The sequence below is a fragment of the Callospermophilus lateralis genome, chromosome 3 (genome assembly GCF_048772815.1).
Source record: "Callospermophilus lateralis isolate mCalLat2 chromosome 3, mCalLat2.hap1, whole genome shotgun sequence".
Classification (NCBI taxonomy): Eukaryota; Metazoa; Chordata; class Mammalia; order Rodentia; family Sciuridae; genus Callospermophilus; species Callospermophilus lateralis.
The window spans coordinates 133,773,351-133,790,744 of NC_135307.1; the positions used below are offsets into that span (position 1 = coordinate 133,773,351).

The following is a 17,394-nucleotide window of genomic DNA, read 5'->3' on the forward strand; positions in this document are numbered from 1 at the left end:
AACCTACACATCCAACAAGTTCAGTGAACTTCAAGAGAAATCAAAGAAATTTATACTGAGATATTATTGTCAGAGCAGAGCCTGCCTGTAATCCCAGCAGCTTAGGAGGCTGAGGCAGGAGAACTGCAAGTTCAAAGACAGCCTCAGAAACTTAGTGAGGCCTAACTTAATGAGACCTTGTCTCAAAATAAAAAAATAAAAAGGGCTGGGGATGTGGCTCAGTGGTTAAGTGCCCCTGGGTTAATCTGCAGTACCAAAAAAAAAAAAAGATAGTATTATGGTACTTTTGGCTTATAACTCCTTTTTTCCTCCTATGATTTAAAAGGGAAAAATACGAAACGATAATTATCAATCTGTATTAATGGCCATACAATGCACAAAATGTATTTGATGACCATGACAATAAAGGGGAGGGACAAAAACATACATGAACAAAGTATATACTATTGAAACTAAGTTGATTTTATCCAAACTAGGCTGTCTTAAGTTAAAGGCGTTAATTATGATTGCTAAGATAATCACTAAGGAAATAACTATAAAACACACAGAAAAATAGTGGAGGAAACAAAACTATAAAAAAGTCAGGTTATACAAAAACAAACAAAAAACAAAAAAATGGAGGAACTGGGCAAGAAAAAGGAATAAAGAATACAGAAAATGAAAAAAATGGTAGCAGTTGTTGCTTATCAGTAATTACTTTACATGTAAATGGATTAAACACCAGGATTAGAAAGCAGAAATTGGCAGAAGAGATTAAAAAAACCAACTCTATGCTACCTACTAGAGACCCAACAAAGATACAAAGGTTGAACATTAAAGGATAGCAAAAGATACCACATTCAAAGGAGCTGCTTGGTTATATTATTGTCAGACAAAATAGAATTTAGGTCAAAAATGTTGCAAAAGACAAAGATTTTACATATTAATAAGAAGATAAATTCATCAAGAAGATACAACAATTATAAACAGATACATCTAACAACAGAATCCCAAAACATATGAAGCAAAAACTGACAGAATAATTATTGTTGAATTATCAATAATTATTACATTATACTTTCAAATAATGGTTTGAACAATTCTCTTCAAAGAGAAGCTCAACAAGGAAATAGGAAACTTGAATAACACCATAAACCAATTAGACCTGACATAAATCTATAGAACACTTTACTCATCCAGAGCAGAACATACATTCTTCTCAAGCACCCATGGAACACTCTCCAGGACAGATCAAATATTAGGCCATGAAATAAGTATCAATACACTGGCCCCCCTGCAGTGCTGGGGACTGGACCCCAGGCCTTGCATATGCTAGGCAAGTAGCTCTACCACTGAGTCCTATTCCCAGTCTAAGTGTCAATAAATTTATAAAGACTGAAATTATACAAAGTATGTTCTCCAACACAAATGGAATAAAACTAGAAATCAATAGAAGGGAATGTGGGTGACTCCCTAATACATGGGAATTAACCTTACAAAATAACCAGTGGGTCAAAGAAATCACAAGGGATTAGAAAGTGTTTTGAGATGACAGTGAAAAAACATCACACCAAAACTTATAGGATACAGCTAAAGCAGTATTTAGACAGGAAACTGTGGCTATAAATGTGTGTACTTGAAAAAGAAAGCACTAAAATCAAACCAAGTAGAGAGAAGGAAATAAGTAAAATTAAGATTAGAAAAAGAGAAAAATTGAACTTCCTTAAAGAAACCAACAAAATTGACAAACAAAATTCCTCTTTACTTGCTTACCCTGAAATGTGGTACTTTTGTTGGTCTTTTTGAAGTTGTCAAGTTTATGGTCCAGACCTTCCACAATTGACACGGAATGGCTTCTAGGCAATCCCCGTTTTAGTGATCTCTTTGAAGGAGAAAACATTGCCTCGTTGAAGAGATTTCTTCGAACTTTGGTCACTTCTGAAAGCATGGTGTGGGTGGGAAGAAAGAAAGTCAAATATTCTCATCAATAAGTAAGAAGAGCTTTTATCCAGAGAAACTGTTTAAGGAAACCACTGTACTGGTTGCTATTTTCACATTTACTAAAAAAGATTTCTTTAGAAAATCCAAGTGTGATTTAAAACATTTACTCTTACAGATTCAAAAATTTTTATGTATGATTTTGCATGAGGTAGGGATAATATCTTTTTTTTTTTTGCAGGGGGATAACTAGGTGTTTCAGCATCATTTGGATCCAAGATTATTCATTCCCTAATGAATTGTCTTGGCATCCTGGTCAAATAATCAACTGATCATAATAATTGCTAAGGTGTTTTTTAGAGAAAGGGTCTTGGTAGGCTGGCCGTGAACTTGTGATCCTCCTGTTTCAGCTTCCTGAACAGCTGAGATTATAGGCATGTACCAACATTCCCAGTGATGTTTTAATTCTTTTTAAAATGTTAAACAGATTTCAGCAGTAAAAACATTTAGTCCTGAGCATTTCTTTGTGGGAACTGTTTTCATAACTAATTCAATCTTTTTAAACTTGTAGATCTATTTAGATTTTCTTTTTCTCTCAAATCTCTTTTTCAGTAGTTTGTGTCCTTCTAGGAATCTGTCCATTTAATTTAGCTTACCTAATTTTTGGTATACAGTTGTTCATAATTTCCTACCACAACTTTGGTTTAAATTAACTTTTCAGGAATACAAAGAAGGCCCACATCATTTATTAAATTAGAAGCTTTACACATTATAAAACAGAAATTATCCTTATAGAAAAGGATGGTTAATTTAGGTTATGGTTAATATGGTCTTGTGTTATTTCTCACTTTGGACCTTTTTGTTGTCTTGTACAGAAACTCTTTTTATTCCATAGATTTCTTCTTCTGATGACTTTACTAGTCTGCTGGGTTATTTTTATTTTTAGTTCATTTTTGGGGGGAGTGGGTGGGGTGAGGGGGAGATAGGGTCTCATTATTTTGCATGGGCTAGTTTTTAACTTGTGGGTTCAAGTGCTCGTCTTGCTTCAGCCTTCCAAGTAGCTAGGACTATCAGTGTATGTCACTGTGCTCAGCTTGCTGGGTTATTTTAAATTCAGTTCTTGATTTCAGAGCATGGGTGAGTCTGAGTCTAGAAGAGTTAAAGTTAAGAAAACAGCTAACAAGTTGATTAACACTTGACAAAACTAGCAAGATGGCACCTTAATCTTAAGCAAAATAACCTGGTAGTGGTAAATCTAAAATTCACTAAGGGTGAATTCAAAGAACAGCTCACTGAAATAAAACCAAATAATCCAGGATCCACCAACTGGGAGCAGTCTATGTTAACCCATAAATGACATAAACATTAATGTTAATGACACCAACAACACATTTCATGTATCAAAATTTTTCTCTATTAGGCTGTCTATGAAACTGATTTGTGTCCTGAAAGCCAAATTTGATTTGTTATTGCTACTTTCTTCTGTGTTTTAAAATATTTAATATCTAGAGAATTTTTCAAAAAATAGCACAATAAACATAAATTTGCCAACTGTCAACTTTTGCTTTTTACCTTCATCTCTCTTTCTCTTATGTATATAATTTTTCTACCCCAAACCCAGGAGAATAAGTTGTGGATTTCACAACTCTTCCCTTCCCTATGTTGGCATATGTCTCTTAACAAGGACATTCTCCTACATAACCATGATGCCATTATTACATTCATCAGTATTATCTAGCATACTACCTTTCTTCAAATTTTTATAGTTGTCTCAATAATATACTTTATAGTTATTTTTTCCTTTCTAAATTTAAGATCAAGCAGGGATCATGGAGTGCATTTAGCTTTCATGCTTAAACTCTTTTCATCTAAAACACTTCTTCTCTTTGCTCTTTTGTTGTTGTTTTGGTATGGTTTTTTAGGCCTTCACGATAAGAACATTTTAAAAGATTTCAGGACAGTTATTTTATAGAATCTAGTATTATGGGATCATGTGAATATCGTATTTGCCTGAATAAGATATAGGGATGTATTTTGTTAACCAAGGATTTAAAGCCATAATTTACAGCTGAATGCAGCTGCTTAAATACCTGCAATCAAAATAAATTTGTCATTCCAGTGAACAGATGCATACCCTGGAAGAACAAAGCATACCTTGTACTGTGTCCTTCCCTGGGAGTCCAGGCTGCTGAGGGGCAGGGTGAAAGTTCTCCTGGAAAATGAGAAAATCCTATAAGGAAATTTACATAAGTATTCATTCAAGCTGAAAGAATAAAAGTTCCACATAAAGCCCTTCAATCCTTGCAGTACAGAAACTCATAGGAGAAACAATAAAACACACTAAGGTAGATGTTCCAAAAATGTTCTCTACCACATTGTGATAATACAAAGTAAGAAACTGTATACGCTCATAAAGAATGCACCAGTAAATGATTTATATACCCATTCAATGCAGATATTAAGAGAATAAGAAAGGAAGACTTATAATGCAGAAAGTGAACTGTGATGGGGGAAGATTTTTTTTTTAAAGCAGAATAATAAGTATAGTAGATGAAACCATATTTAATATTTATGTGTATATGGGAATATTACAGGTAAGTATAGCCTTTGATGATTGCTTGTGGTATATACAGAAAAGGGTTGGGACTATATATAACAAACAATCGGTGATTGTATCTGAACAACTGATGGCGAAGGAATACATTATTAACTTTATATGATTTCAAATTTTTTTTAACCAATGATCATGTATACATTTTATATCTAAAAAAAAAAAAAAAAAAAACAAATCAAAAAAACCCAGAGATCCTGTAATCCCAGAGGCTCAGGAGGCTGACATAAGAGGATTGCAAGTTCAAAGCTGGCCTTCAGCAACTTAGCGAGACCTTGTCTTAAAATAAAAAATAAAAAGGGCCAGGGATGTGGCTCAGTGGTTAAGTGCCCCTGGGTTCAATCCCTGGTAGCAAACAAACATCAAACACCCACGGAAAAACCACACAAATTAAAGCATAGCTATGTGCTCAGGAATGTCTCTGTATCAAACTTTTATTTACTTACTATTCTAGTAAAGGATTTAGGAGTCTAAGCCTCAGATGTATTTAGACAAGGGAATGGTTTCTCATGATTTGTTTTGTCAGTTATGTTATTATAATCGTTGAAGATTGAGCAGAAACTTAACAAATGATGTCAGTGATACAATGAAGGTTTTGTTGCAAAAGACATGAAAAGTGGTAATTTTTAGTCATTTACATTGGTTGATAATAACTCTTTTAAAGAGTTAAATTATAATTGTAAAAATATGTTCAACGTTCAGTTTCCTAATCCAGGGATCAGCAAACTACTATATACAGACCAAATCTGGGCCATCTCTTATTTCGAAAATAAAGCTTATCGAAACATGGCTGAACCTGTTTGTTTACATACTGTCAGTGGCCATTTTCCTACAACAATAGAACTGAGGCAATGTGCCAGAGACTGCATGACCTGCAAAGTCTTAAATATCTACCATCTTTATAGAAAAAGTTTGTCAACCCTTGTTAATCTATATATTTAATATAACTGAAAGGAAAACTGACAGTTATGTCCATGATGCACTGGGTAGAATCAAGCTTTTTAAAAAATCATTGTGCTCTTCTGGAACATATATTAATTAATATATACATGTATACATTAATTATACATTAATTAAAACATATTAATTAATATATAAGTTCACTGCTTCTAAGTTCACTACATTGCTACTTCAGAATTCAGATTTACTATATAAAAATTAAACATCTGGTCCTTTCAGTTGAAGTGCTATGATTAACTACAGCACTAACTTTGACATGAAAAAATTTATTAACCAAAATCAAATCCTGATCTCAGTAAATCTGGTCTTAAAGAAATAAACACTCTTGGCTACTATAAAAATAAAGGTTCAAATAATGTTAGGAAGTGCAAACATCATTGTAAATTCTAGTGAGAAAGAAGGTCTAACAATCTTTAGCTATCCAGTTTTGGATTTCACACTCATCAATCAGGATTGCAAGATATGTAAGATTCACATCTTATTCTCAGGAAAGGTATGGTAGGAAAGTGAACACTACCTTAAAAGAACTGCTCAGGCTGGGATTGTGGTTTAGCGGTACAGCTCTGGCCTAGCATGTGCAAGGCCCTGAATTCAATCCTCAGCACCACATAAAAAATAAACAAGCAAAAATAAAGGTATTGTGTACAACTAAAAAATAAATATTAAAAAAAAGAAGAGGAACTCCTGCTTCCAATGCCACCTATCTAGATACAGAATAAACCACTATCTTAATGATTAAGGTTTCTGAAGCTATTGCTCATAGAATTTTAACTCTTCTCAGTTTGTGCAGTTCAAAAGTCTCACTGTACTTTTAGTCTCCCTTCTTCCTTAGTAAGCAGATTCCAGCTAGGTTTCTTTTTATTGCAACCAATAAAAAATTCAAGAACTTATGCCTACTGCCACAGGAAAACCAATTGCATTCTGACTTCACGTCAGTCATTATCTTTTTATTTTTACTTTCAAACTTGTCACTGAAGTAAAATAAACTTGTTAGTGAAGTCAATTTGTTATTGAATTAAAATATATATCCTGAAAAAGTATATATATGTATGTGTATGTATATATATTAAAAAAGTACTTTTCTGGGAGACAAAGTCCTATTATTATTATATACTATTTTATATAAACTTTTCACTTATTTTGATATTATTTTGTTATCTATATTAAAGACTTTGAATTAATTTATCCATTTTTTTTCTTTAAATGGTGCCAGGGATTGAACCAAGGGGCACTTAAACCACCGAGCTGTATCCCCAGCCCTTTTTGTATTTTTATTTAAAGACAGGGTCTCACTAAATTGCTTAGGTCCTCACTAATTTGCTGAGGCTGGCTTTGAACTTGTGATCCTCCTACCTCAGTCTCCAGAGAAGCTGGGATTATAGGCGTGTGCCACCACACCTGGATTAATTAATTCTTTTTTTTTTTTTTTAAGAGAGAGAATTTTTTTTTTAAATATTTATTTTTTAGTTTTTGGCAGACACAACATCTTTATTTGTATGTGGTGCTGAGGATCGAACCCAGTGCTGTGTGCTTGCTAGGCGAGCACGCTACGGCTTGAGCCACATCTCCAGCCCTGAATTAATTAATTCTTAACTTTTACTTGCTATTTTTCTCCAAATTACCTCTATCATACTCTTGGGTAAAATGGTTAATATCATAATGAATTTTTATTTCTTTTCCTCTTGGGTTATAGTCTCATGTACATTCATAAGAATATTTAACATCAGTTGAGTATCTGTAATCCCACAGAAATCTGAAGTGCTCTAAAATCCAAAATTGTGTGAGCATCAATATGTTCTTGTAAATACGCCAAAATCTAAAAAACTCTGAAATCTGAAATACTTCTGGTTTCAAGCATTTTGGATAAGAGATACTATTTTTGTATCCTCCACAGTCAATTTCCTAAAAGCAGAGACACTGTCTTTCATCTTTATTTATTGTGTAAACTCAAGAAGGCAGGAATAACTCAATTAATGCCGTTTCATATTTATTGGAGATTACTTACTTTTTTTGTAGTTCTCTTGGACACTCTGGGAACTTCAATTTGTCGAAGATTCTGTGAAACCTCTGCAATACTTCTATGTCTTATTAGTGCATTTTTCCTTTTAAAAATAGAAAGAAAGTCAAGATACAGTAGATAAAAGTACATATGGCTAAATTGGAATGGAATCAGAGTCTAAAATAAAACTTTACATGAATACAAGCCAAATATCTTGGGGTTGGACTAGAGTTTATTAAAAAAAAAAAAAAAAGTCAAACCCAGAATTTCCAAAAATAACCACTATATGTTCAACTAGTTAATAATAATAAAAAGCATCCAAGGAAACTTAAAAAGTAAGCTGAAACTCTAAGCTTATTTCATAAAACGTTCCTAGTTCTGGAGACCTGATGTGAACAGTGAAAAAAAAAAAAGAGCTTTAGGAACTACAAAATCAACACTATTTATTCCCCTAGGGGATAAAAATAGGCTCAGTTGACTGATAGGAGCTCGGATAGTTGGCTTTTGCAATTCAGATATAAGAGTGACTATAATTCAATATACTATAGGGACAAAAACTAGACTATGGTTTAAATATACCCTTTGACCTGTAACAGTGTAAGTAGTTTATTTGGAGTTCCTACCTTCTCTTCTTGGCTGATCTGGTACGGAGCTCCTCCAGTTGGTCAGATTCAGTGCCACCAGACACTGATTGGTGAGCACTGGATGAGAGAGGCATGGGAAGAAGTGGTGATTTGCTCTCTTGTGTCATGGAGTCATCACTGAAAAAATCTGTAGGAAGGACACTAGCCAACTTCTGAGGAATCAGAAACCCGAGGCTGTTGTAAAGATTTCCAAGTATCTTTGGGATGGAGTCGACATACCTGTGGAGGAGACTGGTTAAATACAGAACAGAGAACTACCATCTCACTCCCTCTATTCACTCCTTATAGTCCTTATAGTCGCATAACAGATAATACTCGGTGTAGTTCTTGGTAAAACAATTTAAGTTAAGTTGGTAGCCATCAAACTTACAATCTCAAAATCTCCTCCAGAAACTTGGCTAGGTAAGCTGGATCTTCAGTCACACACACCATGCGCAGCAAATTTGTCACCTGATGAAGAATTTAGAAAATGACCATATGCCCTCTGTGGGGCAGTTGAAAATACTAGGACATAACTATACACTTGCCTCCTCCACTACTTGGTCCATCTCATCTGCACTTTCCAGTATCAAAGGGCACTGCAGACACATCTCCAGATGAAGAAATACCTGAAGCTGACACCTTGGGAGAAAAAACACTCAGTCATATCTACTTTTCATGCCACTTAACTGAAAAACTCCCTTCTTTAAGTACAGATCTATTTATGTAAGAAATGACTAGTAAGAAGCTGGGTGTGGAGCATACGCCTGTAATTCCAACAACTTCAGAGGCTGAGGCAGGAGGATTGCTAGTTCAAGGCCAGCCTCAGCACCTTAGTGAGAGCCTGTCTAGAAAATAAAAAGGGCTGGGGATGTTACTCAGTGGTAGAGCACCCCTGGGTTCAATACCTAGTACCAATAAATAAATAAATAAATAAATAAATAAATGGATAAATAGCCTCTGCTTTCTGCAAATACTGATTTGCTAATTAGGTAAATAGGTGATTCATACTACACATCAAAATATCACAAAGAATCAGCTACAAAAGTACCTTCAATCCCAGCACCACATATACACACAAAAATAGCACTTTCAAGCAACTGGCAGTTTTAAAGTGATTGAAGCAAATCTTGAGAATTCTGTTTTGGAGCAATGGCAAAATAAATAAATAGATAGATAGATAAATAAATAAATAAGGTAGTTACTTACTCTCTGACTTTGCCCTCTTTATCCAGTTTTTTCCCTGCATTTTGTCGGAGACTTTTACTTGTTTTTAAGAGGTTACTTTTTACATGATTCAGACAGTTCACCTAAAAATACAAAATCATTACATAGAAGAATACTAAGTTTCTGTAGTATATATACATAATGGAATATTACTTAGCTTTAAAGAAGAATGAAATATGGCATTTGCCAGTAAATGGAAGGAACTGGAGAATATTGTGCTAAGCAAAATAAGCCAATTCCAAAGAACCAAAGATGTTTTCTCTTAACATTCGGACACTAATTCACAATTGGGGAAAGGGAAAATAGAGTTATTTTGGACTAGACAGAGGGGAGTTCAGGGAGGGGAGGGGGCTTGGGTTGGGGGTAGGAATGATAGTAGAATTAATCAGACATTATTACCCTACGTGCTTATTTGATTACATGACCTGTGTAACTCTACATCATATACAACCAGATGAATGAGAAGTTATACTCCATTTATGTATGATGTATTAAAATGCATTCTGTTGTCATGTGCAACTAATTAGAACAAATAAAAATATATTTTTAAAAAGAATACTAAGTTTCTTATCATTATTTCTAATTTCTTATGAAATGCCCAAATGAGGGAAATATATTCCCATTACAAATTTTCTTCCTTTAGTTTGCATGAAAAGTAATGAATGAACATCTTCTTTTACTTGGTCAAAAAGTATTTGCAAGCAATTGAGCATGGATACATCAAGCCCACAGACTTGAAAGTAGTGATGGAGAAGCCTAAGTGTCATAAATAACTCCTGTTCACTTTAGAGAAGGAGTCCTGCTTTTGCCACAAAGCACAAATAAAAATAATAATATGCCCTAAAATGGTGATTTTTAACACTTCTAGTCATAAGCATTAAGGAAGCTTTTTAAACTATAGATGGTCAAGTCCCAATTCTAAAGATCTGGAGTTTATCTATTAGTCTGGAGGGAGCCAGGCATTAGCGCATGCGCGTGCCCGCGCGCGCACACACACACATTCACACACACACACACACACACACACACACACACACACGCAAAACCCAAACAAATAAAAAAAACCCAAACTCAAAAATCTTGGTGTAGCAGAGGTTAAAACCACTGACTTAATTCATATAGTCAAGATGCAGCTCAAATGAGTAAAGAGCTTTTTCATTAGGAGGAAATGGACATGCCCCATTTATTTAATTTCCACCTTATCAGTTCATCATGTCCACCTTCCAAACTCTAGAACTGTACTCCTCTTTTTTGAAACATGTACAGTAAAATGGAAATCTCCAAAGATACATGAATCAAACCCATCAACAATCAACCAAAGGCATTATCCAAAATTTCTTACTTCTAATTCCTTAGTTCCTTTGGATTTTAGAAACATTTTAATGATTGAGATCATGTTCCGAGCACATGAATATAACATGCTTTCTTCTGTGGACACAGTCTTTTGGTAATTCTCACGTATGTAAGATAGCAGCTCTTCCTCGGTTTTAAAATCTGTGAAAAAAAGTAAAATTGACCATCATATTTGGCTCATGTCATTGTATAATTTAAGCTAGTGGTTATCAACTCAGAGGGATTTTTGTCTTCCCACAGGACTTCAGACTATGTCTGGATTGTCTCCACTGGGGGAGGTTACTGGCGTCTGGTATATAGAGGCCAGAGATGTTATTAAATCTCCTACTGTGCACAGGATAGACCTCACAACAGAGGGCTATCCAGCTCAAAGTATCAATGGTATCAAGATTGAGAAATTAGAGATTAATAAATAAAAATAAATAAATAAACTTTGAGCAATAATTATTGCATGATATCACCTTTGAGTTACTAATGCCTTATTCTTTCTCTTTAAATTTAAATCACTTTTTTTTTTTTTGCAGTGGGGAGGGTCCTGGGGATTGAACTCAGGGATACTTTACCACTGAGCTATACTTCCATTCCTTTTTATTTTTTATTTTGAGACAGGGTCTCATTAAGTTGTTAAGATGGGCTTCTATTCCTTGGAAAGCTGGGAATGGAACCACCATTTGACCCAGCTATTCCCCTTCTCGGACTATACCCAAAAGACCTAAGAAGAGCATACTACAGGGACACAGCCACATCAATGTTTATAGCAGCACAATTCACAATAGCTAGAATGTGGAACCAACCTAGATACCCTTCAATAGATGAATGGATTAAAAAAATGTGGCATTTATACACAATGGAATATTACTCAGCACTAAAAAATAATGAAATCATGGCATTTGCAGGCAAATGGATGTCATTAGAGCAGATTATGCTAAGTGAAGTTAGCCAATCCCTAAAAAACAAATGCCGAATGTCTTCTCTGATATAAGGGGGGTGACTCAAAATGGGATAGGGAGGAAGAGCATGAGAAGAAGACTACCACTAAATAGGGAAGAGAAGTGGGAGGGAAAAAGAGGGAGAAGGGGAGTTGCACAGAAGATGGGAGGAGAACCTCATTGTTATACAGATTACATATATGATGTTGTAATGAGAAAAAGAAAAAAAAAGTGTGTCACATTAGACTGGATAGAGAGAAAGGATGGGAGAGGAGGGGAGAAGTAGGAAGGATAGGAAGGGCAGCAGAACAGAATAGACAATATGATTGATGTATGTACATTCCATGTATGTATTATATATCAAAATACATTCTACTGTCATATATGACTAAAAAATAAATAAATAAATAAAAATTTTTTGAAAAAATAAGATAAAAAAAAAAAAAAAAAAGATGGGCTTCTAACTTTCAGATCCTCCTGTCTTAGCTTCCCAAGTCACTAGGATTATAGCCTTGGACCCTTGGGCCCAGCTAAATCATTCTTATCTTGGTATTATTTTGTCTAGAATTTTATTTGACTTTTCTTTCTTTTTATATATACATACAGAAAGTAATTAATCTTCTCAAATCAAACACACATGTTAAAAACTGTAAGGCTAGGAAAAAACCAAAACTCTTTGTTCATAAATGACATGATTATCTATGTAGGAAATCTGAAACAATCAAGAAAATTCCTTGAATTAACAAGGGATTACAATAAAGCTGCACAATGTAAGGTTAATATGTAAAAGTTCATCACTTTCCTGTATATCAATAATATACAAGACATACAATTAAAAATGCATGTTTAATTAACAATCACATTTATATTAGCACCCTCAAAAAATGAAGTACTCAGGAAGTAAGCTGAACAAAATATAGATAAGATCTATTTGAGGAAAGCTACAAAGCTCTCTGAAAAAAAATCAAAGAACTAAATAAATGGAGTAGTATTCCATGTTCATTAATATAGAAGACCCCAGCAACTTAGTGAGATCCTGTCTCAAAATAAAAATTAAAAATGGCTGGGGATGTAGCTCACGACAAAATATCCCTGGGTTCAATCCCTAGTATTAAAAAAAAAAAAAAAAAAATCAATTTGTCCCAACCTGACCTATATATTTAATGCAAACTCAATCAAGATCCCAGTACGTTGTTCTGTGAATATTGACAAACTGATTTTAAAACTTATACAGAGAAGCAGAAACAAAACTACCAAAGAATGGCAAATAGTCAAACATTGGTAAACTTGATTATAATTGGATATATGTAAAACCAGGTACTTAACATTAGATAATACACATTATTTTCAAGTACACATAGAATATTAACAAGTACACATGGAAAATTAATAAAACCTGACCACATATTAGATTAGAGTTTTAGCAAATATTAATCAATAACTTACAGACAACATTGTAACATTGTATAAGCACAATCTAAAAATATTAAGAATACAATAAGATACTCCCTTACTTTAGAAGTGTTAGAAGAATCAGTAAAAGTCAAAAACAGCATTCTCATGTATAATGCAGCTAAATTTATACTTTTAGGAAAATTTATAAGCTTCATTATTTTTATTAAAAAAAGTTCAAAAACCATTAATTAGCTAAATATCAACACAAGAAGTAATACAAGTCAATAAGCCCCCAAAATAAGAGAGCAGGTAATAATAAACATAAGAATAGAAATGAATTAAATAGAAAACAAGTCAGGTGATAGTGGGTGCCAGTAGTCCCAGCTACTCAGGGAGGCTGAGACGGGGATCTTTTGAACCAAGGAGTTTGCAGGCAACCTGAGCAACACAGTAAGACACTGGCTCAAAACCAACAAACAAAGATACCCCTACAACAGGGGCTGGGGTTATAGCTCTGTGGCAGAGAGCTTGCCTTGCACACGTGAGGCACTGGATTTGATCCTCAGCACCACATAAACATAAATAAAGGTATTGTGCCCATATTTTTAAAAAAATTTTTAAAAAAATACCCACAACAATAAAACACAATGAAACAATAGCATCCAACGGAGACAAAAGATATATTTTATATATATGAAAAGAAAGAAAAGCCAAATAAAATTCTAGAGAAGTCAATACCAAGATAAGAATAATTTAGCTGGGTCCAAGGCTATAATCCCAGTGACTTGGAAAGCTAAGATACGAGGATCTGAAAGTTAGAAGCCCATCTTAACAACTTAATGAGACCCTGTCTCAAAAAATAAAAAGGGATGGGAGGGAGTATACCTTAGTGGTAAAGTATCCCTGAGTTCAATCCCCAGGACCAAAAACAAAAGTGATTTAAATTTAAAGAGAGAGAAAGAATACGGGATTAGTAACTCAAAGATGATGTCATGCAATAATCATTGCTCAAAGTTTATAAGCTATAGTCATAATCAACACCTCTAGGACTGGCATCATTGCTGTGAGTTAAGAATGTACCCTGGGAATAGGAAACAGAGTAATTTCATCTATTTAATAAAAAAGAAGGAAAAAATAGGAAAATAAAAGCTACTGGATTAAATTCTTTTGCTCACTTTCAAAGACCGCAATACCTAGGCTTGGGTTATTCATGGACCCCTTCTATTTTCCTTTATCCACAAATATAAAACTTCTTTAACTACGTGTCATATAGCCAAGACATGGACCTTCTTTGAGACTTTGCTGGTGCTAATACCCCATCCCAGAATGTTCTTCTTTTACTTTCTGCCTTCCAATCTCTGCTCACTCTTGAAGTCTAGCCTGGTTCCAGGGGTGCCTTAGAAGCCTCTTTATCCTGCTCCAGCCCTGACCTCCCTTTCTCAACTACTAGTGTAGTCTTTACTTTTGAAATGGGCAAGTGTTTTCTGTTTTAGATGCTTTGCTCTTATATATTAACTTCATTAGTTCATTCTATATATATTATACATGTTAATATATATTAGCTTATTAATGCATTAATTTTATCTCTATAGTTAAATCATAAATCTAAGAATATGACACGATCTTATTAATTATATATTCATCAAAATATAATTTTTGTATGCAGCACATATTCAAGAAATGAAGGGCTGGGGCTGTAGCTTAGTGGCAGAGCACTTGCCTATAATGTGTGAAGGCACTGGTTTGATCCTGTGCACCACATAAAAAATAAACTAATAAAGATATTGTGTGTCCTTCTACAACTAAACAACAACAACAACAAAAATGAAGAAATAGGATTAAAGTACATTTGACAAATATGAGGGGTGTAACAGAGCAAACATAGATACAAAAATGCTGTAGAATGGAGGAATACCTTTAGGTTTAGAACTTCTTAATGTTCTTCCTTTGTCTTCCAGTTTATCTACTGTTCTTCCACTGGCTATCTTTTGGACCCCCTTCTCTCCAGCCACATCTGGACTGCCATCTGGATGTAACTTCTGAGCCTTTACATTCAGCCTTGCAACGTTCAACATCTTCAGGGAACGGCACATGGTATTCATCTTCTGTCTCACTGGAGTGCGGGGAACACCACCTACCACAAGGGCAGCACAGCAGGAAAAGTCAGCTCACTTTCACTTCTGTGCAGTCAGACTGCTGTGAAAGAACACTGAAGTACAGCACCTCCCTTCAGAATGATCTAAATTCGCTAGTTCCTGTATGTCTTTCTACCCATAACATAAGGCAGAAAGAGAATCCTTTTTTAGTTCAAATTCAGGAGCTAAACATTTTGATGATTTTGAAATAAAGCAAATACATTCATTTTGGTGTTACTCAATGGCCATAGGGTGGTGATGAAACTTCTTTTTTTCTACCAAACTCATCTAAAAGGCAATTTAGCAATGCACATGGAGAGACAGTTTTCTTGCTCTTTAACACAGTTTTTTGCAACTTTCTGCAAAGGTAATTACTCAAAATATAGTAATTACTACAAAGGTAATTACTCAAAATTACCCACATGATATATACTGTAGTATTATTTATAATAATAAAAGCAACAATTTAAACATTAATTTTGTGAAATTTATTAAGCAATGAGATAGAATAATAAATAAAAAGGCAAAGTAGGCTGTACAAGCAGAATAAAAAATTACATTTACATCTGTTATAACTAAATATGAAGATAGTTTATTATTCATTAGGAAGCTAGGATTATAATTTTTATCACTATTTGACTAATATTAATATTTGCAAATTTGAAATATATGAATTTGTCCTTTATTTAGTTACCATTTGAGCCTCAATTCAAGGAATGTTAATCTTTTAAATGTATATCTTAAGAAAAAGATTGGCCTTTAAAGAGAAAAGAGACTTCCTTAAGAAATAGCCTTTCTATGGGCTTACGTTTCTTTTTGCTGTCTTCTTGATTAGCTACAGTAGACTCTTCACGAGATTTTCTCTGGTAGTGCTCGGAGAGGCAACATGTTAATTCACTCTCAGTTTTAGAAAACTCTTCCTTATTAGCTGAGGTAGCTTGTAGTAACCTGCAAAGTCAAGATGTCTAGTATAAAACCAAAGTTCCAATTTATTCAGATTGAACTGCAGATTAAACCCAGGGCTTTACATACAGTAGACAAACACTGAGCTACATCAACCCAGCTCTCTTAGGGCGTCAATACATTGCCCAGGCTGGCCTTGAACTTGAGATCTTCCTGCCTCAGCCTCCTGAGCAGCAGGGGTTAGAGACATATGTCAATGTCTAGCAGGATTCTTGATGAATTAGGATACATGTCTAATTATAACTATTTCCTTTTGGGCTTCCATAGTTACTTTTTACTCAGTTTCCATACATTAATAAAGTACAAGATGATGTTAAGACAGAATAATTAGTACTGCAACCACTTCTGAATAATTCTTTCATATTGTGAAAAAATAATGTGAGGTGGGGGACTGTGGATCAGTAGTGGGCATTTGTTTGGCATGCAAGAAGCCCTGAGTTTGTTCCCCAGTACAGCAAAAGAAAACCCAACCAAACCACAAAAAAACAACCAATATGGAGTTGATGAAAAGGGGAGATAGTGGAGCTGGAAGGATGATTAGTTACTAACTGCGTTTCTATCTAAAGATCAATCACTAATGAAATTATGAAAACAGTACAACATTTAAGTACGTATTATTTGAATTTTTATCATCATCCATTACTTGATATCATGTGATTAAAGAGTGGGAGAAAGTTATGGCAACACTTGTTGAACAGATGTTGCAGATTAGATATGTGCAAGGCTACCAGCTTCACACATGAAACTGATCTACAAGCAGATGAATTCTTATTTTCTGTGCTGGTGTGTCCTCTCACTGGGGAAGGTTTGTCTTTCTTTTTGTTGTTAATTTTTAAAAACATACAAACCTTTCAATCAGAAAAATTTAGCATGCAATATAAACAGAATATGTACCTCCCACTAAAATTAAATACTTGTTCATAGTTTGTTTATTTATTTATTTTTTGTAGTACTGGGGATTGAACCCAGCACCTTTTGTATGCTAAGCAAGTGCTCTATCACTGAGCCACACTCCCAGTCCTATGTGTATCTTATTTAGAGATACACATATATAACAAAACTAACACAAATTGGCAGTTAATACGTTATCAATTTTACACTATCACATAATATCACTCTCTTATAATTGTTTATACTCAACATATTTTTCAGTTTTCTGTGTACATATAAATAGCTCCAGTTTATTCTTACTAATCTCTAATATTCTACAATATGACTATATTGTGTTTTACTTAATCATTTTCCTTCTAGGGTCAACTTGTTCTTTCCACTTTTTCACTAT

General features: G+C 34.2%; 1 protein-coding gene across 1 annotated transcript in view; it reads right to left on the reverse strand.

Annotated features, from left to right (window-relative positions):
* Nucleotides 1-17,394, reverse strand: part of Ticrr (TOPBP1 interacting checkpoint and replication regulator) — a 40,336-nt gene that overhangs the window by 11,598 nt on the left and 11,344 nt on the right. Inside the window, exons 6-15 of the mRNA XM_076848801.2 lie at nt 15,958-16,097; nt 14,930-15,148; nt 10,680-10,831; nt 9,320-9,420; nt 8,659-8,752; nt 8,502-8,581; nt 8,111-8,350; nt 7,494-7,590; nt 4,072-4,129; nt 1,753-1,917 (exon numbers count right to left, since the gene is read on the reverse strand). Coding sequence (XP_076704916.2) covers nt 1,753-1,917; nt 4,072-4,129; nt 7,494-7,590; nt 8,111-8,350; nt 8,502-8,581; nt 8,659-8,752; nt 9,320-9,420; nt 10,680-10,831; nt 14,930-15,148; nt 15,958-16,097 — 1,346 coding nt within the window. The remainder of the gene's footprint in view (nt 1-1,752; nt 1,918-4,071; nt 4,130-7,493; nt 7,591-8,110; nt 8,351-8,501; nt 8,582-8,658; nt 8,753-9,319; nt 9,421-10,679; nt 10,832-14,929; nt 15,149-15,957; nt 16,098-17,394) is intronic.